At 40.9% G+C, this 25644-nt stretch overlaps 1 protein-coding gene across 7 annotated transcripts; it reads right to left on the bottom strand.

Moving 5' to 3' along the window:
* Positions 1–2501: 2501 nt before the first annotated feature.
* On the bottom strand, positions 2502–24413 carry LOC103713162. 7 transcript variants are annotated; one of them, XM_026806983.2, is made up of 8 exons: positions 22246–24413; positions 14689–14829; positions 12842–14600; positions 11699–11925; positions 9575–10524; positions 3750–7293; positions 3586–3633; positions 2502–3356 (listed from the first exon to the last, which is right to left on the bottom strand). In XM_026806983.2, exons 1-6 carry the CDS (start codon positions 23563–23565, stop codon positions 6141–6143), a joined length of 5550 nt encoding a protein of 1849 aa, XP_026662784.1. In that variant the 5' UTR covers positions 23566–24413; the 3' UTR covers positions 2502–3356; positions 3586–3633; positions 3750–6140. The 7 variants fall into 7 exon arrangements, with proteins under 7 accessions (XP_026662784.1, XP_026662783.1, XP_026662780.1 ...); XM_026806982.2 differs by having other exon boundaries at positions 2502–3455; XM_026806979.2 differs by having other exon boundaries at positions 3739–7293.
* Between the last annotated feature and the right edge of the window lie 1231 nt (positions 24414–25644).

The following is a 25644-nucleotide window of genomic DNA, read 5'->3' on the forward strand; positions in this document are numbered from 1 at the left end:
TTGGAAGTCACTGGGCCCCGTGAACTGGGCTAGTGGATCAGGCCTGGACTCAGGCCCCATATGGCCCAGCTGGGCCGTGAACAGTGGAAGGCCCCCGCCCACAGGGGCCTTCCCAGGGAATCCCGTGCGTGGCCCATCCGATTTGGAACACGCACCAAGCTCCGCGCGACGGTCCCCCAGGACCGTCGCGCGGTTCACCGAACGAAACACGCGGGGCACGCGTGCCCCGCGTGCCGCTGTCCCGACCGAGCCACCCCTGTGGCCCGCCCGCCCCCGGCCCAGGGACCGGCCCAGATCCGTTAGCAGCCCAGTGTTTCTGGGCCGCTTCTTGGGCTTGACCGTGGCCTGGCCCGCCTCTCCAGTCGGCCCGCCCTGGTCCGCCGAGTCAGCCCGGGACTCAGGCAGCGCCGACTCGTCAGCCACAGGCACCGGGTCGACACGTCCCACGGGCGGGGCCAAGTCGACTCGGGAACCCTCCTCGCGCCCGTCGGAGGCCAGGACCGCCACCCCCGGCGGGGAGTGGTGACGGGCCACCTTGACGGGCTTTTGCCAACCCTCGAGATCCGGTGGGGACACCGGAGGGCTAGGCGAGGCAATCGGCGGATCCGGCTGAGAAAGGGGCAACCCAGCGGATGGCTCGGTCGTCTTCCCCAGCTCCGGCGGCCCTTTTCCCCGCGGCTGTCTGGCACGGGAGGTCACCAACCACGGGCCATAGATCGGGCCGGGGACCTCCTTTTCAGGTGAGCTATCGCCAGTCGGAGCCGGAGCCCCAAACCAGCACACGGGCCCAAGATGCCCGATTCGTCCGCACCGAACGCAGAGGTCCGGGATGCTCTCGAAGACGAAAGGTTGCCAAATAGCCTTCGTCCGCCCGAGTATCCGTATCCCTGGGAGGAGAGGCGCGGATGCGTCGATGGCCACCTTGACACGAGCGAAGCCCATAGCCCGTCGGCCCTCGGTGACACCGTCCACCGCCATTGGCTTTCCTGCCTTGGCCGCAATCTCTAAAATAGTCGAAGGCGACCAGTATTCCGGGGGGAGCCCAGGTAGCCGGAGCCAGACCACTGTGGTCTTGACCGGAGACTCCCTAGGTAGGAAGTCCGGCGCCCACGGCTCCAGGGCAAGCAGTTGCCCTGCCACCACCCAGGGCCCCTCCGCTAGGGCGCGATCCCGGACCTCCGACGACCGGAATCGCAGAGCGAAGTGGTCCTCGGCGAGGGTCACCGCCACCACCTCCCCTGTTTTCTTCAGCCGGGCAGCCACGTCCTTGGCCACCCACTCGACCGGCACCCGCCGGCCGAGGCTCCGGCTGACGAGTGCTAGCCCCTCCCACTCCCGGCGGGCAGCCTCAATGGGCTCCTCCGAGAGCTCGAAGACCGACGGGAAGCGAAGGCTCAAGCGAGCCACCTCCTCGTCCATCAGTCGATGGGTGATCCAGGGCCCGAGCCGCGTCCAACCACCCGGTCGGTCCCCTTTTCCCCCCTTCCCCTTCCCCTTAGACGTACCTGGTCCTTGAGCTACCACCTCTGCCCAAGACCTCGTCGACGACGATGCCGCAGTCTGCTTCGTCGAGGCAGCTTCCGCCGTCGCCCCCGACCCCGGCTCCCCGACCGAGCCCGCCGAACCCTCCATCGTCGTCTTCCCCTTCATCAGATCCGGTTGACACCCTGCAAAACAAAGGAACTGGGCTCACGGGATGGCCCGGACACAGCAGAGCTCCCCCACCCCCGCTCAACGCCGGCGAAGGAGACCGTTAGCACAGCAATCCTTTCTCTCTCCTCAGAGTTTCTCACTCTAAAGAGCCGGAGAAATTTGTGTGAAGCCTGACAATAGCTTGTTCTGGTTCGGATTCTTTATCTCGTCCAACTCATCCTATTTCAGGTAAAACCTTTGAATGAGTCCTATATTTCCCAAGTTCCAATCTTAATACTCTCTACCATTTCTCAAGCTCTGATCAACTGTTAAATTGTCTCAGTATGGCATACGGAGTATCTGTTGATCCTCCCTAATAAAAGAAAAAGCAACAGGAACCAAGTTCAATTTTAAATTATTTTAAGCGAAAAGACAAACGTTCAAGTAAATGAGTCGCCAGTCTCAAGCACTAGGGTAGTTATGCCACTAAGATATTTATGTTTACATAGCTGCCACTTCTGTTGGTAACTAACCTGCTTTAAGAATAAGCAAGCAGCTAATATCAAGTGCAGATAAAACCACGCATTCAAACATAACGATATGTCTCTCAGCTTTGAGGCACCTGATAATCACTGGCAACTAAACTCCATGGCTGCAGTTTCTAACATGCCGCATATAAGCGCCAACCACTTGATGAAACCAACCCCAAAGCATCACCTTTCCTATCTCAAGCCGCATCTTTAATTTGATCACTACTACAGAGGCATTGACTGATACACACATAATTTGATCCACGTATGCACTGCTTTTTCTCCCCACTTCTTTACACTCAATTCACAAGCACAAGTTAAAAAATCCAAAGGAATTGAAATGCAACCTGATCATATCTCACCATCAGTGTTTAAATAACTCATTGCAAGAATTTTTTTGTCGGTACATATACGAACATATAATGCATATATAATAATGGTATGATTGTTGATGGAGAAGAAATCATTCCTACTGGCATTCTTCACATGGACTTGTGTAAGCATGAGATTCTTCTCTTCTAAATCCAAATCTCTCATTACCGTCAACATATTTAACCTCTTAGAACAGTACAAGTTTGGGTTCAGATCACGCTGCCATCGACAAGCAGTGGCTGATGCCCTTGGCCTTGGAATTGGAACGCTGATCCTGTTCCGGTGCGCATACAGAATCCTACCCCTGTACTCATTGGTCACACTGTTAAGTGCACACATTGTTCCCAGATTCATTAAAATTTGGCGTATTTTTGAACATCTACTCACCCTCGCATGGTTGGCTGGATTTGTTTGTATCAAGATGGGATCTTCAATGAAAGAGACAATATTTGCAGTTTGTGTTGTTTGGGGCTTGAGGAAATGGCAAAGAGTTGCAAAGAGAAACCTAGCAACAAGGAACTCCAGTCCTGCAAATCCCTTATTGGGAGCCTCACCTTCATTTATGACCGCAAATTCACCAGCTCATCCGGAGATATCTAAAGCAACTTCACCATCCCAATCAAAAATATCCAGCACAGCTGAGCTTGGAGTATCAGGAAACACAGGCCAACTGAAGATAGAATTAGTGACCGAAGTTGCAACCCAGCCATGTACCAGTGACACACCAACATACAACAGAGAAGTATCTTTAGCAGGGTGGAGCAGGCAGAGCAACAGATTCTTGTCGGGTAGCCAACATCAGAGAGAACTTGCTTCAGGATGCTTCATTTGAACAACATCACAATGATAAGTTACATGAAATGAAAAGCTACCATAGTATGCCTTGTCACTTCTCTCTAGTTCTCCATGCAAACCTCTCAACTATCAAAGTAATGCAGGAATAAAATATGAGCAGAATTACAGTTTATAATAAGATTAGTAACTGGCTGATCTTTATTAATAGCAAGAGGAAGGAACAAGACTTCCAACTCTGTTTATGTAAATAGTGTACCTGAAGTTGGATCATCTGGGCTTAAAAATTACTCCCATTCAACTTATTCTGCATAAAAATCATAAAGATATTAAGTAAATCTTTGGATCGGGAATTCGAAAATCAAATTGAGAAAAAACCTCTCAGTGCACGTTGATGTAAAGATATACAAACCTACGAACAACCAAATGGTCTTTGACATGTGCCCAAAAGTTGTGTCGCATCCCATCACTCTAGCACTGTGCCCTGACATCACCTCAGCTGGCCACTGCATATCATGGAAATTTTGAAGGACCTGAAAACAACACGAACAATTATGTATGTCCTCTTCCACAACAGCTTAACCTGTTGGAGTCTAATGGCCGGTTAGCAATACACAAAAGAAAAGAGTAAAATTGCAAACAAGATGATCTAAAACTTCCCACCTCTACCTAGTTTTGTAAGTCTAGTAGCACAGGACAAATCTCTTTGATTATTCACAAAGAAAACATGGCAGGTCATAAACCTGAAAGAAGTTACTTTAGGGAAAAAGTGACTGAACCTTAAAAAAACTAAAATTATACTTCCATAAAGATGCACAAACCACAAAATTTTACTTTTGAGTGATGAGATGCAAGGATTCTGCAACTAGGTGGAAGCCATATAGTTCTAGCCATTTAATACAAGAGAAGCGTATGAGTATTTGCTTTATTGTGCTATGGGAAATCAAAAAGGCCAATACCAGAGAAAGCAAGATGCATGCTACGGGGCCTAAGATAGTGAAGTATGAAGTAGTCAAATCTAACAAATCCAAATTCATAGAACCAACCGGATGGAGTACAACTAAACTAACTGCAACATTAATTTCAGTTGAATCATTAATTAATACATGGCGGGGAAAGAAAACCTTCATCTGAAAGTTCAATTTAAGCAAAGCATAATAAGCTTGCTATCCTCTTCAAGTACTCTGAAGAGACACATTAATGATTCTGACAACAGTACATTGATTCCAGTTTATGTCAATGGAAGCATGCAGTGACATAAATCAAACCGGAGAATGGAAGAGAATTATTAACACTAGAGGGGCAAATATCCATAAAAACAGGATAACACTAACCAGAGAACAAAGAACTACATGCATAACTCTGTGCACAAAATCGTACAAGGAAACAAAACTTAGACGTTAGATTGGCACCTAAACTGGTCAAAAGTGCAAGGCTCACAATCATGTCTGAAAATGAACCCTCTAAAACAGAAGAAAGCCCTGTAAATCATAAATTATGGAGGACCAGGACAACGGCACCAACTTGCACCAGCAAGAATCATCAATTAAAATGAAAATAACCTAACAAGCATGCATATACTGAAGCTTGCTTAGAAGTACACAGGCTTCTCACTTCATATTTGGTGACTGACAAGATTAGCTTTTCAATATAATCATTAAAAATAAACCATCTTCATTGTCCAAAAGTTAAATATCTGAAAAATCTGAGACGTTGTTGAAATAATTTAGTTTTTCCCAAATGTTAAGAAGTAATTTCTTGCTCCTATACTTTCAACCTAATAGCAGAGATCCGAAAATCATCCAACTGCTTCATGGACAGTAGAGCTACTATTCAATGGATATGATATAACTCAAACAGAAACAATAGGACAGCAATTAAAAGTCAGCTATGCATCATGATGGATTTAGTAAGCTTAACTTTTGGGACACCAATGAAAAATAGAAATAAATACAAAAGTACAAAAAAAGAATATCTAGTTCACAAGCATACCTCATTTGGTTGCAACTCTTTTAAAATCCCAGAGCACCTTCTGAATAGCAGAAGCATGTCAAAAATCCTGACTTCAATTACAATAAGACATTCAGACAGTAACATGATTACAGCACCTTCAGGACAGCCTCAACGCAAATCTGAAACCGAAGGGCTGATCAAGAGTTTCGTATACCCCTAGAAGGAATGCTAGGACATGGTTCCCGATCAAATTCCCCAACATTCCCTATTACCAATTTGGTATGTTGTCTCCCTTGTGGGATGAGTTAGAGAGAGAGAGAAAGAGAGAGAGATTCACATCCATATGGTTCCAAATATTAATGTAATCATTTGTCAACTAGTGGTCATGCTTCAGGAAGTAAACATGTAATGTAACAATCAATTTATTGATGATGTAACTCTCCAGAGAAGAACTTTGGGCAACAACATGAAGCACCCATCTACATGCCAATAAACCAGAAACAGAACCAAAGATTATAAATAGTGCAAGATGTTAGCAGTCTTGCATCAATAATAATCATGCAATCTGGATATTTCACGATAAAAATTCACTTCGAGAACAAGATATAATCAAAGTATATGAGAACTCCCACAAAATTGATATGACAATAACCTTGTAGCAATATTTACATGCTAACGAAATTAGCACCCAGATAAAGGGCTTCAAAACTTCCTAAACCTTTCATATCTGTGTATGTAAAAAATTGAGAACATTACTTAATTTTTGCAAAATTAGACCAAGAAGTAGGACAAAACCTAAGTGTCAACAAAAAAGATGAATGGTTTCTTCAGTCAGCAGGAAACTTAACTAACTATATGGCATTAACGCAGTGGCTGCTTGATCATCCATATCATCTCTAATATGGAACACGCACATAATTTCTCAAATCTGCAATGAAGTACAGCTCCTTTATGGGGATGTGAAGGCATTAATACACCATCTCTGAAGAAAAAATTTAGGGCTGATTGTAATAGAGAAATACTTTCACTATTTGCTATTTCAGAATCCTCCTCATTTCTTATGTGGCAACTGCATTCTGTTGGCGTGAAATGGACCATTTGCTGAGACGACATTTTCTTAACCTGCTTGTGAACAATGTCCTGACAAGCACAGCACTCGGACTGAACTCTTTGACCCTGATTTTTTCCAAAGCATTCTTCAGAGTTGGTGCTACTTTGAGAAATATAAGATTGCCGTACCACTGCTAAAAGACGCAAAGAAAACGAAGCAAGTAGATCGTGGATATCATCTATTGTTGAATAACGGCCATTAGATCTCCAGCAATCATAGAGAATTCTACGAACCAACACATAGATAGCACGTAGACATCTAGAGCAACAACAGTACAGGCATGCAGTCCCAGAGACAACTGAATGCTCATTACTCTTTCTCTGTGCGAACTCAGAAACTGTACCAAGTTCATCAGTAACGTGCCCACCACTGCCTGAAGAATGATAATTGTCCAGACAAGTATACTTGTCACTAGCCTCTTTTGAGCAAGACATGGTCACTGCAACTGAACTGTCAAGATTGCACATATTAGCCTCAGAAGGAAGATGGCTTTCTGTCACTCCCAAGCCATCAACATGTCTCATATCCTCCAGCTTTTTAGCAGGTGCTGGACTCTTTGATCCATAAGTTCCATTACCGTTTAGTGTAGTTGCAGCTGAGGTAGAACCTGAATGAAAGCTGGAGTGACTAGGCTCGTGAAAATGATTAACATCTGGTATGATGCTTGTATCAGAACTAGGTGATGTCCCTTCATTAAAATCAACACATTCTCCATTACTGGTAACTAATTTATGAGGACTTCCTTTGGGTGAAACCTCTTCATTGCAGCTTACGTTTGGTACACTCTGCATGCTCAAAGGATCATGAACAAGATTACTGCTGCTCAAATTATTATCTACATAAAGACTCTCGGTAATCACTGGCTTGGTGTTTGACATTGTAATCTGATTATCAGTTTGTACACTGTATGAACAAAACAGAAAAAACAATACAGTTACAATTCAGGATTTTTTTTTTGAAAAATGTCAAAATGGTAGTTTCACAAAATTTCGGGAAAAAACAGACTTTGGGTACAAAACACGACAGTAAGAAAACATAGTTAGCAATCATAATAAAAAAAACGGAATGATAAATTACCCAACAAGAACATCAAAAAAAATTAGAATGATATTTTGAATGCCATAAAGGAATTAAAAAGCAAATCCTACATTGGAAAAAAAAATTAAAGCAGGAAAGAAAATTTAGCAAAAACTGCAGAGTTTGCAAATTAGAATATTTTCAATTTCTTTTGTGTACAACAACCAAAGATTATGGAGGAAAGCCATAAAGGATAGGAACTAAATCTGTACTGTCACGACATTATTTGCAGATGATGTGATTTAGATTAATAAGAAGAGGATAAGAACAGATGCCAGATCAGATTAATGGACAAAATTGTAGAGGACGCTGGACTTAAAATCAGCAGACCAAGGAAAGAATAATGACCTAAAAATGTAAAAAGAATAAAAGAATATGGACGAAAACCATAGAGAATAGGGGCCAGAAAATATATCAAAGTGCATATTATTTGCACATCATATAATGTAGATTGATGAGAAGAGGAAGAGTGTAATTGTTAAAATAAAATTATGATTGAAAGTTGTAGAGAATACCAGGTCGGAATGCAATTTCAATGGAAATGGAAATGAAATAAAAGTTCCAGCAAAACTAACTTGCCAAGTGGTAACATAATGTGCTTGGTTAACTATCCTGGAAGTGACATACAAACAAATATATAAATGATAAAGAGTTGAGTGGATGGCATGGAGAGGTTCTTTTGGTTTGTTATATGACCAATTATACCTTTGTCACTAAAGGAAAAACCTACAATTGAAGTCTTAGATGACTACTTGATTCCAAGATCATCCATGAATAACTCTATTTTCTTTCCAATTCTTTCCTTAGTATTCGAGGCAAGGTCTGCGGAACCGTCCTGAACCACCCAGTTCAAGGCGTTCCGAGCCGTACCAGCGGCAGACCGGGACGGTTCCGTCATTGAAACCGAGATGCCTCTTGCCATCGCCGGAGGGGGAGAAGGAGAAGAAAAAAGAGAAAAAGAGAGAGAGAGAGAGAGTGAGAGGGAGAGGAAGAGAGAAGCCGGTCTCTCTTCCTTCCTCTCCATCTCCCTCCCCCGTTCTCTCTTTTCCTCTCTCGTTCTCCCTCTCGCCCATCTCTTCTATGGTGTCGGTATGGGCCCGGCACGGCATGGCGCAGGCCCGTACCGACTCGTCCCGCCGAACAACCGGTACGGTGCCCGGTACTAGTTTTGCCATCCTTGATTCAAGGTGAAGTCATGGATAACAACTCCATTTTGTAAGATGTGTTTGTTTAATTGTGAAAGGCTGCTAGATCAGTTGGTTTGGCTCCTCGCTTCAAAGTGGAGTTCGTGTGTTTGGTTACCTCTAAGATGGTTCTAGGGATTTCAAGAAATTATGTAACAGCTTGAAGATGTAAGTGGCAGGATAGGCACAATTTTTGCGGTGAATGGGCACAATTTTTGTGGTGTTATCAAGGCACTGTTTTGGGAGTAATATAGAGAACAAATGGAATGCAATTGGGCACAGTCCTAGTGGCACAATTGCACGGTTTTTAGGTCAGTCAGGTCAAGGGGGTGCCTACCCATACCTGCTGCTATACATAGGCTGACGCCGAGGCAGGTGATATTATCTTGTACTTATCTAATAGGTCCCACTTACCAAGAATATTCTTCTCCTTTAAAAACTGTCTCAAGAGGGATAGTTATAGATGTTGGGTTAAAAAAGTGCCCTGACAAGCCAACTGAACATAGCAAAGATGCCGATGTTGAGATAAACATATGGAATAATTAAGGATAGAGTGAGAAATGGGTATATTAGGATAAGCACGATGAATCAACTGAGATGTCCATCATGTGTAATGAAGATCTAACAAAACTTCAATAAAGAGCACTTAAATGTGCCAATCAGACAAGCAGGAGAAGAGGATGACCTAAGCTAACATGGATTTAAGTTCTGCGAAAGGATATGGGAAAGATGGCGAACAACAACAGAAGTAACCATTACAGGAAAGGTTAATGAATAACTGTTCACAAAGTCAAGCCACAAGATGGGACAAGGCTGGATCTGAATCGTTCTGCTTATTCTTATACCAATATGGAAACTAAAAGATAATAAGAAAGCAAAGGTAGCTAGCTCAATTTGAAAATTTTTACTAAGAAAAGTGGTACCTCTGGAATGTGTAAGCCCAGCTATTAACAATATCTTCTAGGTAAGCCACTTGTGACAGAAGTCGAAGGTAACGGTATTTGTCCTTCCTGCCCAAAATCTTAGCTCGAACCTTCCCAACTAAAAGCTCTAAAACCTTTCTAACTTCAACAGAGACTTCTCTAACTGATGTGTAGACACCTTTATATGCCAATAAACCCACAGCCACTAAACCCCTTACAACACCAGAATTTTCACGATTCTTAAAATTGCTTGAGTTTGCTCCAGCAACTACCTTGTTGGGTGAACTATTGGAATCCATCAAACAAGAATTAAATGGCCAACCCTTCCAAGGCCCATTTATGTCTGCGGAGGGACCTTCTGTCAGTTTCGAGGTTACCCAACAAAGCTCAGCAAATTGTGGATATCGTAAAATCTGATTACCAAATGTGGCAATTGCTAACATTGAACTCCCTTTCATAGCTTTACCAGGAAAAATCCTTGGAATTGAACCTTCATGGCTATCAAGCTGAAGATCAACCTTGTCATGGCCTCTCATCTTCGATGATGGTGGCCATCTCTGATCACCATTTGTGCCTTGCTGGGTTTCTTTGTCCCTGAAAGATGCCCCAGCATTTGAAACAGTCCACTCAGCATCCACAGAAGTATCCATGTTTAGCCTTGGGGGTTCTGCATTAGCTTTCACTGCAGGGAAGACTTCATTTTTATCATGAGAATTGCTTACATGAGTTCTGTGATGCACCAGCTGTGCATAATGCTGAACTAGGTCCTCTGATAATTTTGCTGCACACGAATCAATCACCAGATTAGGATTAAATTTTCCATCAATACACATCAGAAATCGTGGTGTCGTATGTTCTGAAGGAGCAGAATCAGCATGATTCACAGCATCACTGGTAAAAAAATGCCTTATTGCAAGAGGAAGATCATGATTCTGCATTTCACAAGTAGCCTGCAAACATAAAACATAAATTTCAAAAATTTCAAACACAACTGCAATCACAAAACAAGCACTTTGGCAAGTAAATGAGAAGCCAAACACATGACTGCCAGTTTCACTCAGTAAATGGGCATGAAAAGAATGAGAAAATACAAGAAAAATCTGTTCTTTTAATCTGAAGAAATAGATAACTAATCTAACAATTCATTTAATGCTGAGCACCAGAATGTTAGTATTATCAACATCAGTATTTGTTTAAGAGACCTTGGTAAGATATGGCACAAACTTATAGGTCATAAAATGCAGTCTTGATAATTTATCAAGAAGAAAATAACAAATGCAAAGCAAACATGAGTCAAGATATTATATCATATTCAGCTTGGAGATAGTTTTTTTCTGAAAGTGAGAGAGACAGTATTATTTGCAGCAAGCGAAAGCGGCATGTAAAAAGAATCTATAAACTTAGATCAAAAGCTTTCTCCTGACAAAACTCACTTGAAGCACAAATGCAAAAATATAGAAGGTAGGAATGATGTCAGCACTCACTGATCCTGAGAACGATCAATCTAATGACATCCTAACTGACAGCTAGGATTTACAGGTGACAAGAGAGAACAATATAAAGTATTGAATAATATGCATGCTAGGACAAATTTGAATTAGACATTCGCTTCTTTTTTCCAGAGAAAAAACATATTTCTTTTGCTCCATATTCAAGAAGTTGCAAACATGACTAGAACATATGCATAACAAAAGAAACATGGCATGCACAAAGCAAACAAAGCAAGAGAGACAATTTAGTTGTTTCTATGAAGCACTGGTTTCTTCTTTTTTTTTTTTTAGAGGCGGGGGGGGGGGGGGGGGGGGGGGGGGGCGGGGTGGTGGTGGGGGGGTGTGCACAAATATGTGAAAACAACAATATTCTACTCCCCTTGGACTAACACTACGCATAAAAGCCTGCAGATATATGCAAAATTCTGCATACAAGACCACATACTGACATACATACAGGGCACCAAATAGTTAGAAGAACAGACATAGATGACAAAACAGAGAACATCGAATGTGATAAAGATAGTCAGCGTAACTCGAGCTCATATATAGAAGTCGCTACTCAAGCTCACGTGAACTATGAAATCGGCTAAAAGGATAAAAAATAATAATGCACACTGAATCTCAAGCTTACCAGAATATTTATAGATCCAGATGCACACACAGAATCCACTTGCTCAACAAATGAATTCCATGCTTGTGAAGAACTTTTTGCTGCATCAACTCCTACTTCTTGGGATGACTTGCAGGCATTTGGACTGCCTTCGCTCTGTTTGGCATCCTCTCCACGAGTCTCATCGATAGCCCATAAATCAATTCTAGGCATGTAGATTATGCATCTTCCCACATTCAGGCATTTCACTAATGGAAAGAATTAGTCCAACATATTAGTGTTCAAAAGATGGCAGATAGTACATAAAACAGAGCTCATTTCATTGCTAAAAGCATTTTATTTGAGCTCAAGCAATTTATGAAAGATGTCTAAGAAAATACATAAGGATAATAACAATGATCGATGACTTTGGGAACTAATTAATAGTAGATGAGTGTAAAACAACTCGGTTAACTGAGAATGCTTTGTCATGAACCACAAAAACAATTGAAAGAAGTAATAGTCACAATCAATTGAGAGAAGTTGCAGCATGAGAACCTACTAGACTGTCAAACAAACTAGAAGCCCATGAGAATCTGAACATGGAGGTTCTGCCATAGAAATCAGATGTCCTAGGAAAATCAATTAACCTGGTTACAAGTATTCATGCAAGAGTAAAAGAGCTAAGACTTTCTTTGAGTCATGGAGAGAATTTTAATTAAAGACCAATGAACTCTAGAGAATCAAGACGATCGTCTTGAATCACATGAAATTTACCAGGAAATCTAGGTCTTACAGATACTTGCAAAAGTATCAAAAAACAAACAGTTTTTGGATGGAGGATTCATCAAACAATTAAAATGTTCAAGGTGAAAGTTTAGGCCTAAAGTTATAGAACCAAGTCTGATTACAGCATCTGGTGTCAACATAACGCATGTTTCATGAAGTTGTTAAACATTTTGAACAACATTAATGACTCTAGAAAAAAAAAAAAACTAAGCTAACAAGTCAATACCTGTTTAGTCCAGGCTATAATTAATTAAAGAAAGGAAATGCATAACATTTTAATGTTCAGAGGGATATCCAAGCATGAAAGTTTGAAGCTCCATTATTAGGTAGGAGAATAATCAATCTTAATAAACTTTAATGGTCAAGAAAGCTACAAAACAAAATCTAAAAACATACTTAGAATTTGGGTAAGGCCAAGAATAATATCTCCATGTCCTTCTTCAGAAATAGTAGCCAAATCAACCTTCTGAATATTAATATGGCCCACATATCCATGAAGAAGGCAGCTAGCCAGATGTTGTTGGCCAGATCTGGGAGTTCCAGCAATCAAAGTTCGAAATCCTGATGAATTCCCCAATTGAAGTGACTTCTGCATTGACTCACTGTGTGTACAAGAACCAGAAGTCTTTGATCTAGAGGAATCAAACTTTTCAAAGACATCATTGTCATCTTCCAATGGATAAGAATGACCAGATCCTGATGGACCCATTACCAGGCCATAGCGAGAAAGAATTTTCTCTATCTCATTTGCAAAATACGGGTCCGAAGTTAAAGAATGAAGCTCAGACCACCAAGAGACGACAGGGATACTTCTCTGTTCTAAGGCAGAAATAATGGCACATTCAATAGATTGCAATGCCTTGCGAAAGGAAGGAGGAAACCAGATCCGCTCATCAATGTAAAATGAGATGAGCAGGTGAGACAGCGGTTTCAGAAGACATGGAACAAGATGAGAATGGAGTGGTGAAGAAACTACATCATTTGCAGCCATTCCTGCTTCTCTTCGGGAACATGGAGGAGGAGCAAGTGCAAGAGCTTTTAACCAATCTCTTTCCTCCACGACAAATTCTGGCAAAGGAGGAAGTCTGCAATGATCAGAACCTTTTTCAGCAGAAGATAAAAGTTCTTGTAAGGCACAGTTCCTCTTCAAAGCATTCATTGCTGCTTGAGTACAAAGAGACTGCAGATCAGCACCCGCATAACCAGCAGTTTGATTTGCAATCCGTGAAAGAAGAGACCCAGATACAGGATTTGGCCAACTTTGAGTATGAAGTGACAGAATAGCAGCTCTATCCTTCAGTGTTGGTAGTGGAAAATATATTTCCCGATCAAATCTCCCTGGTCGCCTAAGAGCAGGATCAACAGCATCAGGACGATTTGTAGCACCTATCACTATAACTGAACCTCGAGACTTCAGACCATCAAGCAAGGAAAGCAAAGTTGACACAACAGAGTTATGTGTTTGATCTTGATGCCTAGACCGACATGGAGCTAACCCATCAATTTCATCAAAAAAGATAATAGAAGGTTGAGATTTCTCAGCTACCTGAAAAAGAAGTCTTAATTGTCTTTCAGCATCACCAACATATTTTCCCAAACAATCAGCACCTTTACGAGCAAAATAAGCTATTCTCTTATCCCCGCGAGAGCATGCACCAATTAATGCCCGTACAACTAATGTTTTACCTGTACCGGGATATCCATGCAATAGAACACCTCTAGGAGGTGTGATGCCCAGGGTACTGAAGAACTCAGGATATAAAAGGGGTAATATTACCACTTCTTTCAAGCACTGGATGACATCTCGGAGCCCAGCAACAGATTCCCAACCCTGGTATGACTTTTCATTTTCATAAGAACCCCCAATATAGACAGGTGCTATTCTTAAAAGATCTCGGTGAAGCCTCTTGCCTTCGCGTTTCAAGAACTCTTCATCCTCTCCGCAATTTTCTAACCACTTCTCTTCAGCCTCCAAGTCCTTCCTCCATGAATCATGTGAAAGCTTTCTCATATCCAGCTTCAATTTCTTAAATTTCATTTTCCTAATTTGTTGAGAGTAACTCTCTCCTTGAGGTTGGAAAAGATGCCGATGATCATTGCAAGCTATGAGAAATTTGCGATGATCAAATATACAACCATCTGCTCGGCCGCAAGGCTGCATCAAGAAAGATAACATAAAAGGAAAAATGAGACAAAAAACATGATAAAGATATGCCATAAATAGAATAGAAATAATATACAACCAAATGGTAGGTTTTAGGGCACCGATCAACACGGCAACCAATAGTTGCTCCAGGCCTCCCACAACGGCTGCATTTCAATACCCTTCCCCTGCAAAGTGCAGCTCTAACATTTTTCAGGCATCCCAAACCAGCAAAGTAAACCTGAAATTCACAACATACATGAATTAAATTTATGGCTGTTATTTATTATCTGAAGAGAATCGACGACCTTTTTGAATATCTGTTGTCTAACATCAGCATATATGTCATTATACAACGACAGATACTAGCACAATCAGAGACTACAAGGCCTGAGTCCATCCTGAAGGAAGCTAATTTAATGTAAGGGGCATGTAGCTATTTAGTCAGTAGTATATTGACACAGTCATGAATTTATCTCATTAAGCAGATATCTGTATATGCTCAATCAACAAGTTTGGCCTATGTGATGAAACATTTGAAAATGCTGCAGTTACACAACCATGATGAACCATGATGCTATTTCAAACCATGTTATCAACTATACAACAGGAACCTAAAGATGGGAACCTGAAGAATTATGAACTATAAACAAGAAAGTGGGCACAGGAACCAGTAAACATAATTGGTGACAAATGAGCAGCAATTAATGTGATCTGCACTATCAATTGTAGTCCAGATCAAAGAAAGTCAGGGAACACAACTAGCCTACCATGCCCGCCATTTAATATATCTATACATTTATTAAAAAAAAAAAACTTATGTTGCGTTAATGACATCATCAATAATAGTATACATAGTAACAATATCAAAGTAAGCATTTTCCAGCACTTCATGAACAAAATCTTTCTACACTACATATGAGGATACGGATGTGAATAATCAATCATGATAAAATGTAGAAGCTAAGCATTCTTTAAAGATGGGGAAATGGACACATATACCAGTATATGATGTGAGATGTGAGGTAATGAACAAATGTAGATACATAAATACATATACATGCATACATATATACATATGCATGTATGTATACATAGACATAGATACAAGCCTTTTCGCATCAAATACGGAAGGCAATAGAAAACGTGTAATGGAATAAGGAAGAATATTTCATTAATTGATAGTTCAAAGTGGTCGTGGAAACATGAATCAGTTTGCAATCAACATTCTCTGATACCTTTTTCTTTTTTCATTTCACAATTTTCTCCACAAAATTTCCATTAAAAAATGTAATATTTAATGCTTCACCAAATAGCTACAATGACATGATAGCTCTGATAAACTCAGCAAAAATCTAAGAATAGTGGATTTAATATAAAGCTTTCTTACATATCTTTTGATCTCTCATTCCATTTATCAAGGTTGTCAAAATAGGTGAAACAGAATGGTACCATCGATACCATACCATTCCAATAGGATTCCGGCACGAAGACAAGGCCCATGCAACCAAAACATAGCTAAAACAGGGCATCCAGGCTGGTACAGAGTCTACAGACTCTTGTTCAACCAGCACAATGCTTGTATCAATCATCCAGAATGAACCAATTGGTATTCACCAGTGGTCCAGTACTGAACTTGATATTACTGGTTCGAAGACATCCCAACTAGGACATCTTGGGAAATTTATTTAAAATAGAAAAGGGGGTATAGGGGGGCCAACCAGGTATTCCGATTCCTTTAGGAATACTATGAGGGACTCCCAAGACCTCTTTTACCCAATTAGCGTGAAAGAGTAAGAGAGGAGAGAGCAGAGAAAGGGAGGAAGAGGGAGCAGAGAGGGGCTTTTTTGCTCAAATGGTGGGAGAGAAACCTAGTGAATCAGAAAGACAGGGTACTCCGTCAACGTAAGACCCTTGGATCTCTATCTTTTTGGCCCAAAATTGGCAAAAATCAGCAAAATAGGGAAAATCTACATCAAGTTTTTTGTTTTCCTTTAATATTTTGGATATTGTGGACAGCACCATACAATATGATGATTTTTATTTTCCAAAAAATATTTTTATAAATTATATAATTTTTTTATTAAAATATTAACAAAAATAAAACAAATGGGAACTTAGTCTAAAAAATTGTAGCATACCTGCATTCGTAGTATGCACATGCTACAACTATTATGGTTGTAATCTCTATCTCAAAATATTTATAATTATTAATTAATTTATTTGTCAAGAAAATATTTTTTTAAAAAAACTAAGTTCCTTAAAAATCTAAAAAAATCAGTATATGTCCCAAATTATCTATGTAATTCTTAGATTTCATTGTCATGCATTTCAGTAGTAAACAGATTTTTTAATGACTTTTAAACTATTTTTAAGGGGAAAAATTTAAAATTTGAAAATGTTAGTTAAATGTAATAAATATGGAACATGTATTGATCATTAAAAAGATGAGTTCTAAAATTGTCATCTTGTATTTTGTTGATTAACAAATAATTTTCTGATTTTCAAGCTATTTTCTAAAAATTTATTTAAAAATATAAAAAAGATTTAATTGTTAAAAATAAGGAACATGCATTTGATAATTAATGACAAGAATTCTAAACTATCTTGCATTTTGTTCATTGACAAAAATAAAATAATTTTTTGATATGATAAGATTCTATCAAATTGAACATGCATCGAAAATGTCTTTCATGAATCATGAATTAAGTATATAATATGTAGGAAGCACAAATTTTAGGTTGGCAGATAGCTTCTAGTAAGAAAGGTCTGAGAGAGCCCCATGTTCGATAGCGCCATCGAAGGATAGGCTCGTAGAGACATCATTAGATATGCTAGGAGTTGCAATTTACTCCGCCCCAGTGAATACCCGACTCGACCCCAACCCGTCTAGAGTTGGTGGCGAGGACGGGTAAAAGCAATAGCCACCTCGAACCTTACCCGATTATATATAAACCCTGACCAATCGGACCATCCGCACCCTTTGCTTCAGATCCAAATTATATTCTATACATTGACTTATAGAGTTTACCTTTTTTTTGTATTTTTAGGTTCATCTAAACCACCACAAGGTAGAAAAATTTAAACGTACACATTGTAGCATTAAGAGCCACAGCCCAATCATTATCCAACTTCTTATGATCCGCAAGAATGGGAACAATATTCAGGCTCGTACAATGTTCTACTATCCTAAGGAAGGATGGTTCGGCTCCGACAAGTACTAGACATACACATTGTAGCATTACAAGCCACAGCCCAATCATTATCCAACTTCTTATGATCAGCAAGAATGGGGACAATATTCAGGATGGTACAATGTTCTAGGTCCGAAATACCAGCAAGACCCGAATATATATGAGAGCCATCAAAATTCTACATGGGATTAGACTATTAAAGTTTTATGATTTTCTTTTTACAATTTTGTATTGTATTTGCCATTCTTCACACATAAATGTTGTTAGTTAATTAAACATTGTGTGTCGGTACAGATATTAACACTCAATTATAACATACACTATAAAACATCTCTTAAAATACACAATAAGATCACCTAAATATCTTCACCATGCATAAAAAACAACCAAATTCATTAAAAAAATAACAAAAAGTTGGTCCTTACGGTGTGGTACCGGTACGAAGTCTAGTACCATGATGACATGGGATGGCCCGGTACCACACGGGTCCAACCAAAAACAAGTACCAAGCACGGTGCTGATTTTTAAAAACTTCCACTTTATTTAACATGTAATGGAGGATATGAAGGTAAATTTCCTTTTAATCTAACATAGTTATGCTACCTAAGCCTCATAAGCTAAATCAAATAGTAGAGCAGGGGTTGGTGAAGGGAGAGGGCGAGGGAGAGAGAGAGAGACTTCATTAATCTAAAACACTAAGCATCTTATATTGCAAAAAATTAAATTGATAAATATCTATCAACGATCCAATAAGAATCTTAGAATTCATATGATGATAGATGTAGATAGAATCATATCCTTAATTAACAAGCGAGGAGACCATAGTCCACCAAACCGGCCCGAACCGACGCGAAACTGGGTCAGTTTGGTTGTCAAGATCGGTTCGGAGCAGAAGGAGAAGAAAAGAAGAGGAGGTGGAGGAGGAGGAGGAGGAGAAGGAGGAGGAGGAGGGGAAGATGGAGGAGGAGGAGGAGGAGGAGGAGGAGAAGGAGGAGGAGAAGCAAAGAAGAAACATCATAGAAACATCAAAAAAATCAAGAAACATCAAATTATACTTAAAATTATTAAAAAATTGATTACTCTTAATTCAAACTTGAAAATTATTAAAAAAATGGTGTGCCGGTCCATGCGTACCGTGTGTTGGTACGGTACCGAACTGGTACCATACCAAACCGGCCATCAACCGGGATAGGTCCTAATATCGGTTCGACGGACCTTGCAGGAGACCCATATCATACATGGTGGACCTTGTAAGTGTTATCCTGAAATCAACTCAATAAAAAAATGTTCTTGATTAGTCATTGACAAATTGTTTTACCAACATAGCCTAATATTAACAACACAAGTGCAAAATCCCTGACAATCAAATTATATTTTTATTTCTATTATCTCTTCCACCTGAAGCATTATTTATGTGTCCTTGCTAAACCTCAAGAACATTCAAGCTCTTATAATAAAAGGGAATATCCCAAGTTCCCATCATCTCCACAGTCAACTCATACATCGCAACAAGATAATGCTCCTTAAGAACAAAGTCATGACTAAATCCTTAAAAACTATGGTCTCGATCATTAAGAAAATCAATAATGTTCTTTATGTTGTTGGAAGCTCATGCAATTTGTCTTGGTGTATATGGTCCAACTATAGGGCATGCAACAAATAATATTCAGCTATAATTAAAACTCATAAAGATAAGTAAAGAACTAGAATTTAAGGAGAAGGAAACTACCATGGAAAAAAATAAAACCAAGAATTTAAATGGATCAATTCATTAGATTGTTATCAGCATGTTTTTCTTTTTTTAAAAAAAGCTCAAACTACAATTTCTTAGTTATTGCGACATGGCAAGTTTCTAGACTTCAATCGATCATCATAGTTTGTCTATTACTTTGATAATATTTCAAAATAGTGTTTAATCTTGACCACAGTGTATTGAGACGAAGACTTAAAGTTCTCATTGTATACATCTAATCAACGTCGACGGAATCGTCCCGAACTGCTCGAATCATACCGACAACAGATCGGGACGATTCTGGCCCTTGGATCAAGAAACCGGCGGAAGGGGAGAGAGGAAGAGAGGAAGGGATGAAGAGAGAGTGGCCGGCGACAGTCGAAATAGGGGCGAGGGAGGAGGGAGAGAGGGCTTTCGGAATCCTCTCTCCTCTATCTATACATCGGAACCTGCCCCTGTTTCGAAACAAACTCGGGGCTTCCACCCCTTTTTATATTTTTTTGAATTTTCTAAGTGAAGTCGGCAGCCACTGGCGACTTCACTTTTTTTTTGAAATTTTTTAAGTGAAGTCAGAATCCACTTAAAAATTTCATAAAAAATTCAAAAAAGATTTCACTCAAAAAATTTCAAAAAAAAATAATAAGTCGATAGTGGTTGTCGACTTCACTTAAAAATTTCAAAAAAAATATAAAAAGGGGCGGAAGCCCCTGTTCCGACATACGAAGGAGAGAGCCCTCTCTCCCCCGCTCTCCCCCTGTTTCGGTCGCCGCCCTCTCCCAACCTTCCTCCTTCTCTCTCTCTCTCTCTCTCTCTCTCTCTCTCTCTCTCTCTCCCTCCCTCCCTCCCTCCCTCCCTCCCTCCCTCCCCCTCTCTCTCCTCCCTCCTCCCTCCCTTCCGGTTTGGCCTATCAGTTCACATCAAGACGGCACAGCACCGGGGGTATCGTACTGTCCCGCCATCCAACCGGCAATGATGCTAGTTCCGGTATTGCCTTCCTTGCATCTAACATAACAAATATATGTACAATGGGTTGCCCAAATTTCATGAAAAGAAGTTGAGTCTTATAGGCGGTCCTTGTTTCTACAACCTCTCTACACTGAATTTTAACCTGTGACCAGGTTGTCAAAAGGTTTATGTTCTTAATTGATACTAGAAAAGAAGCCCCTAGAAATTTTAAGATATGTTTCAAATAAGTATAAATTCCATCACAACATAAAATTTCCCAATCTATTGGGGATCCTCAACTCAAAAATGAAGAAAGCAATATAAAAAGACCAAGAATCTACCAATACTTTTGAAAATTACAGCGGTATTATTCCCTCTTAAAAACCCTAGCACATGGCTACAATTCCTTCATTTTATTTTCTATTACAAAAAATTAATTCATATATTTTTCTAATGAAAAATAATGTATTGATCCTATGATTATGAAAGACTAAGACATGGTTGGGCAACCGAAGATGGTCCCCAAATTGTTGACCTCCTTAACATGTTTTCAATATTGCCTTTTAAATTAGTTCCAAGCTCACTCATTGAATTTCCCATTGTTAGCTTTTTTAAGTGTGTTCTGGCCCTCACTTGTAAAAATGTCTGCCCTACTACTAGATAAAGGCACCTAAAACTTAGTCATGTTGCACTAAAATTTAAGTCTACCATTACATAAGGACAAGGTACCAAGTACCAACCACAACTTTCAATAGTTTGTAAACAAAATAAGTTCATCCTTCAAAGAAAGTACCATCCTACGACCTAAATATGGCAAAGAGTCACTTGCTATGATGAACTTTAAAAATTCTCCCAGTAATCAAATTCAAAGTACAAATCCTCGTATCTCCATGCTCTTAAATTGGTTCCTCTCTTCATTTTCTTTCCAGGGCATCCTTTGACATATCACACCACTCATTAAACCTTAGAGAGTACGCAATTAAGAAAAGTGGATTACACTTGTTTCAAATTTTGATCAACAGAATCATTAAATTATCAATCTTCTTCATTTTCCACCTCTAATTCCTCTTTAATAGGTCTTTGTTATACATTTATGACAATCAAACTCTTAAGCAACACTTTTGCATGTTTAAAGCTAGCAACATGATATGGTACAACATGTACTTTACTTCTTGATCCAAGTGAATAGAAGGAAACAACAAAAAATATTAAATGGGTATGGTTTAATTAATTAATTAATTTAAATGAAGAAGAAGAAGGATGAAAGAAGAGCATTCCAAAAACACTAAAAATACAGATTGGTGTTTAAATGAGTTTAAATAACCTGGCTTGTCATAAGACAAACCTGAGTTCAAATTTTAACTAGCAACATCAACTGGAGTTCTAGAATATAATTGATTAGCAAATGAACCTAAACAAAGCAATGAAAACCTCAGCTAAGTTCTGGCACTCCTTGGAGGAGAAAAACTAGGCTGTGAGAGGTTGGCAAACTTGCACTCTTAAGCAACCAATACAATTCAGCCAACCCCAATGAACCAATCGAAGTTAGCTGTATGAACCCATCAGGCAGCGAAGCATGGCTGCCATGTACTCATTTTTAAGGCATCAACAACATCTGTGAAAATATAGAATCATCTAATGACAGTGTAAACTGAAAAAATTACATTTAAAGGTAGCTAGGTAGCAACATCTCCAACATGCAGTAAGAAATGCATGCACTGATTTCCACCAATTAGACATGTATGTAATAATATAAGAAAAAGACAGTTCAGTAAATATACAGCACCTCCGGACTCCAAACAGCACAATGCTGATGAACCCAAACACGAGCCATGCCGAAACGATCACAAATAGGACCCAAAAGCCTACCAAGCCAACCGGGTTCATCACCAAACCCATCCCACACATCATAGTTAGGTTCCTCTGAAGCTGATGATCCTTCATATGCCTCGTTATCACTCTCTATGGACTCATGGACAAGTCTCTTTGGCGGCTTCCCATCAGCCCCTCCCCCGCAAAGGCCACACCTTCGACCTTCTTTCACATGTGGCTGGGTAAGCTTGTCTTGTGAAATGGACAGTTTCAGATTATCTTCCTTTAGGATCTCCCCATTATCAACAGCTTTGCTGTTAAGATGTTCGCCTGATTGGTTGGCTGCATCATTTCCCAAGTCAGTATTTTCCACCTGGGGAATAGGATATGCAGCCCCTTGTTCGAATGGCTCATCACCTTTCTCTTCTCCCCCAACTTTCGTACATTCAGCCTCTTCTCTAACCTCCTGAGTCTGTTCAGCAGTCTGCAAGTCCTCGTTTGGTTCACAACCAAGCTGCAAATCAGAGGCAGCTTTAATTTCCTCTTCAGGAGATGCCTTCTGGCCGCTATCTTTCCCATCATCTGAAGGCAATACGGCAGCTCGATCTCCAGGTTCTTCAGCACCCTCAGATATCTCATCACTAGAAACCCTCTTCCTCCTCCTCCTCCTCCTCTTGGATCCTAATGCCGGCGAATCCAACGCACTCATCCCCTCCATAGTCACTGGCTTCGATGGCTCCTTTTCCTTTCTAGCAACCCTATCCGATGCCTGAAGATGCTTCTTTTCACCAAAAAAGAGGGCCTTGCCCCGTACCTTCGCAACCCTAGATCGTAGTCTCGACCTCCAATTCCCTGCTTCCACCTCCGAATCCTTAGTTTCTTGGCCACAAGAGCTCAAAGACGCCTCATTCCTCCGCAGAAGAAGCGCCTTTCCCTCATCTTGACGATCTCCATCCCTTCTCATCCTCCCCTTCTTCTTCTTCCTCCTCCTCTTCCGACTCCCACCACCCCCTATCCGAACTGGCGAATCTCCATCTCTAGACCTCTTCCTCCGGCGAGAGGGCACGGGGGAGGCGTCCAGCACGGCCGGGGCTCTCCGGACACGGGAGCTGCGGCGAAGACGGCCAGAATCGTCCTCCGGCGACCTAGGCGCGGCGATCGAAAGACCGGAGGGGTTGTCGCAGATGGCATCCAGCCTCTTCTGCTTCTTCCGCGCCCGGGAGCCCGCCGGCCGCCCCTTCCGCCGCTTTCTGCCGCCGGCCGCAGCCGCCGCCTGAGTCTGAGACAGAGGCATCAAGGCATACGAAGAAGGGTGAGCAAGAGAGACAGACGGAGGAAAGGTGAGTGAAAGATTGCCCTAACGAGGAAGAAGCCAAAGGGGGAGGAGGAGAAGAAGGCGAGAATAAGGGAGGAGGGTTTTTTCCATGGGGGCTCGCTCGCGATTTTTCCAAGTATCCCAGTACCGTAAAAGAGAGTGCGTGCGCGTTATTACTGCAGGAGATTGGGTTCAGGGGTGGTGGGAGCGCGTTAATTTTGGGTCGAGGGAGTAGGATTTGGACATTTTGTTTCATGCAGTGGAGTGAGCATGAGAATTGAGCCCGTGTTGATTTTTTCGAAAATCAGGACGGGGATTTAGGAGACTAGGGGGCTTGCGCTGGGAGCCTGGGACTAGTCGCTGGTTGTTGCATAAATTGGTAGGTCTTGCCGTCTTGGGAGCTGAAATCTTGGATGCTTGGGCTCTCTTGAGCCATAATAGTCCAAAAAAATTGTTATAGTTAATTACCAACAAAAAAATTTGTTATAGTTTTGCGGATGATGTGACCTGGCAACGCCTCGTTTAGTAGAGGAAGGCTAAATATTACATTTCCGGTTTGTGAATATTATTCAAGCAATCGATGATTGGGGCAAAAATTGCTTGATGATTGGGGCAAAATGTCTGAAACGGGTCCAGAAAATGCTGGTTTCGGCTCTTGGCATGCTATCGAAGTTGGCTTGGATTGAATACTTGATGCAGCACCGATCACGGGAAGGCTGCTGCAGCGGTGTTGATGCGGATCCGAATAGAGATGGGCTGCTGTGACGTGAAATCAGAAGAACGGGAAAGAAGGGATGGAGAAGGAGGAGGAGGGAAGGAGGAAGAGAGGAAGTAAGACAGAAAAGAAGAGAAGAGGGAGAAGAGGAGAGGAGGAAGAAAGAGAAGGAGGAAGAGAGAAGAGGGAGACGTGGGGGAAAAGTTCTTAATCCTTCATTAACCCTAATCATCATAAAAGTCCCCAATAAATAGGGCCCAAATAAAAACAATTAAAATAAAACCCCCTTACACAAAATAATTTCCAATAAGCCCAAAATACATAAATAAAGTCCTACAATAATAAAATTGCAAACAAACCCCAAAATAAAAGAAAATAAAATGCAAATAAAATAGGGGACTAAACGGAAGGATAGTCAGCTCTGATATCCCCATCAACTCCTTCCGGATGGGAAAAGCTCGATTCCGTCAAGTGTAGGTCTGGCCGGCTGTCGTACTTCTCTAGAAGGTCAGGGTCAAGGCGCTGCAACTCAGCTCGCGAGATCCACGTCACATCCGATTCAGGTTGACCTTTTCACCGAACAAGGTAATGTTGGTAGCTTCATCTCCCGGTAGATATAACCTGCTCATCTAATATATGTTCTATGTGTTCTCTGCGTGCATGAAACTTTGGGGGTGGAGGCTCAATAGCAGGTGATGGGTCAAGGTGATCAACAGAGGCGGGTGTATCAACAAAAGGATCAGAAGGAATGAATGTAGACCTCTTGTATGGGACTAAATCTTCAATATTAAATGTCGCACTAATCCAATAGTCTTCAAGAAGATTTACAACATAAGCATTCGAACTAATTTTCTTTAGGACTTTGAACGGTCCCGCACTACGGGATTGCAACTTTTTGAACGTTTCCGAAGAAAGTCGTTTAGATCTAATTCTCACAATGACAGAATCTCCTACATTCAACTCTTTATAACGTCTGTGCAAATCAGCAAGGGATTTATATTTTAAGTTATTAGAGTGAATACGTTTGCTGATTTCCTGATGCAATGATGCAGGTGTGATGCAAATGATTGTGCAGACTCAGAGACTCTATGTTGATGAGATATGAGAATCAAGTCTATGGGCTGCCTAGATTTATATCCATTCACCACTTCGAAGGGACTCATGCCTAAGGACCTATTGACGGAACTATTATATGCAAACTCGGCGATTGGTAACACTAAATTCCAAGTCCTACCATGCTCACCTACCAGACATCTTAAAAGATTTTCTAGACTTCGGCTAACAACTTCAGTCTGGCCATCAGTTTGTGGATGATAGGCAGATGAAAATTTTAATTTGGTGCT

This window comes from Phoenix dactylifera, chromosome 4, assembly GCF_009389715.1.
Source record: "Phoenix dactylifera cultivar Barhee BC4 chromosome 4, palm_55x_up_171113_PBpolish2nd_filt_p, whole genome shotgun sequence".
In the NCBI taxonomy this organism is placed as follows: Eukaryota; Viridiplantae; Streptophyta; class Magnoliopsida; order Arecales; family Arecaceae; genus Phoenix; species Phoenix dactylifera.

Bases quoted from the DNA above. Each gene is read 5' to 3' on its own strand.
- LOC103713162 (XM_026806983.2), bottom strand. From the start codon at position 23,565: ATGCCTCTGTCTCAGACTCAGGCGGCGGCTGCGGCCGGCGGCAGAAAG. The intron at 14,601-14,688 runs GTTGTATATTAT...TTCTTGATGCAG, and splicing joins GCCCTAAAACCTACCATTTG to CCTTGCGGCCGAGCAGATGG. The intron at 7,294-9,574 runs GTACCACTTTTC...TTGTTCATACAG, and splicing joins TGGGCTTACACATTCCAGAG to TGTACAAACTGATAATCAGA.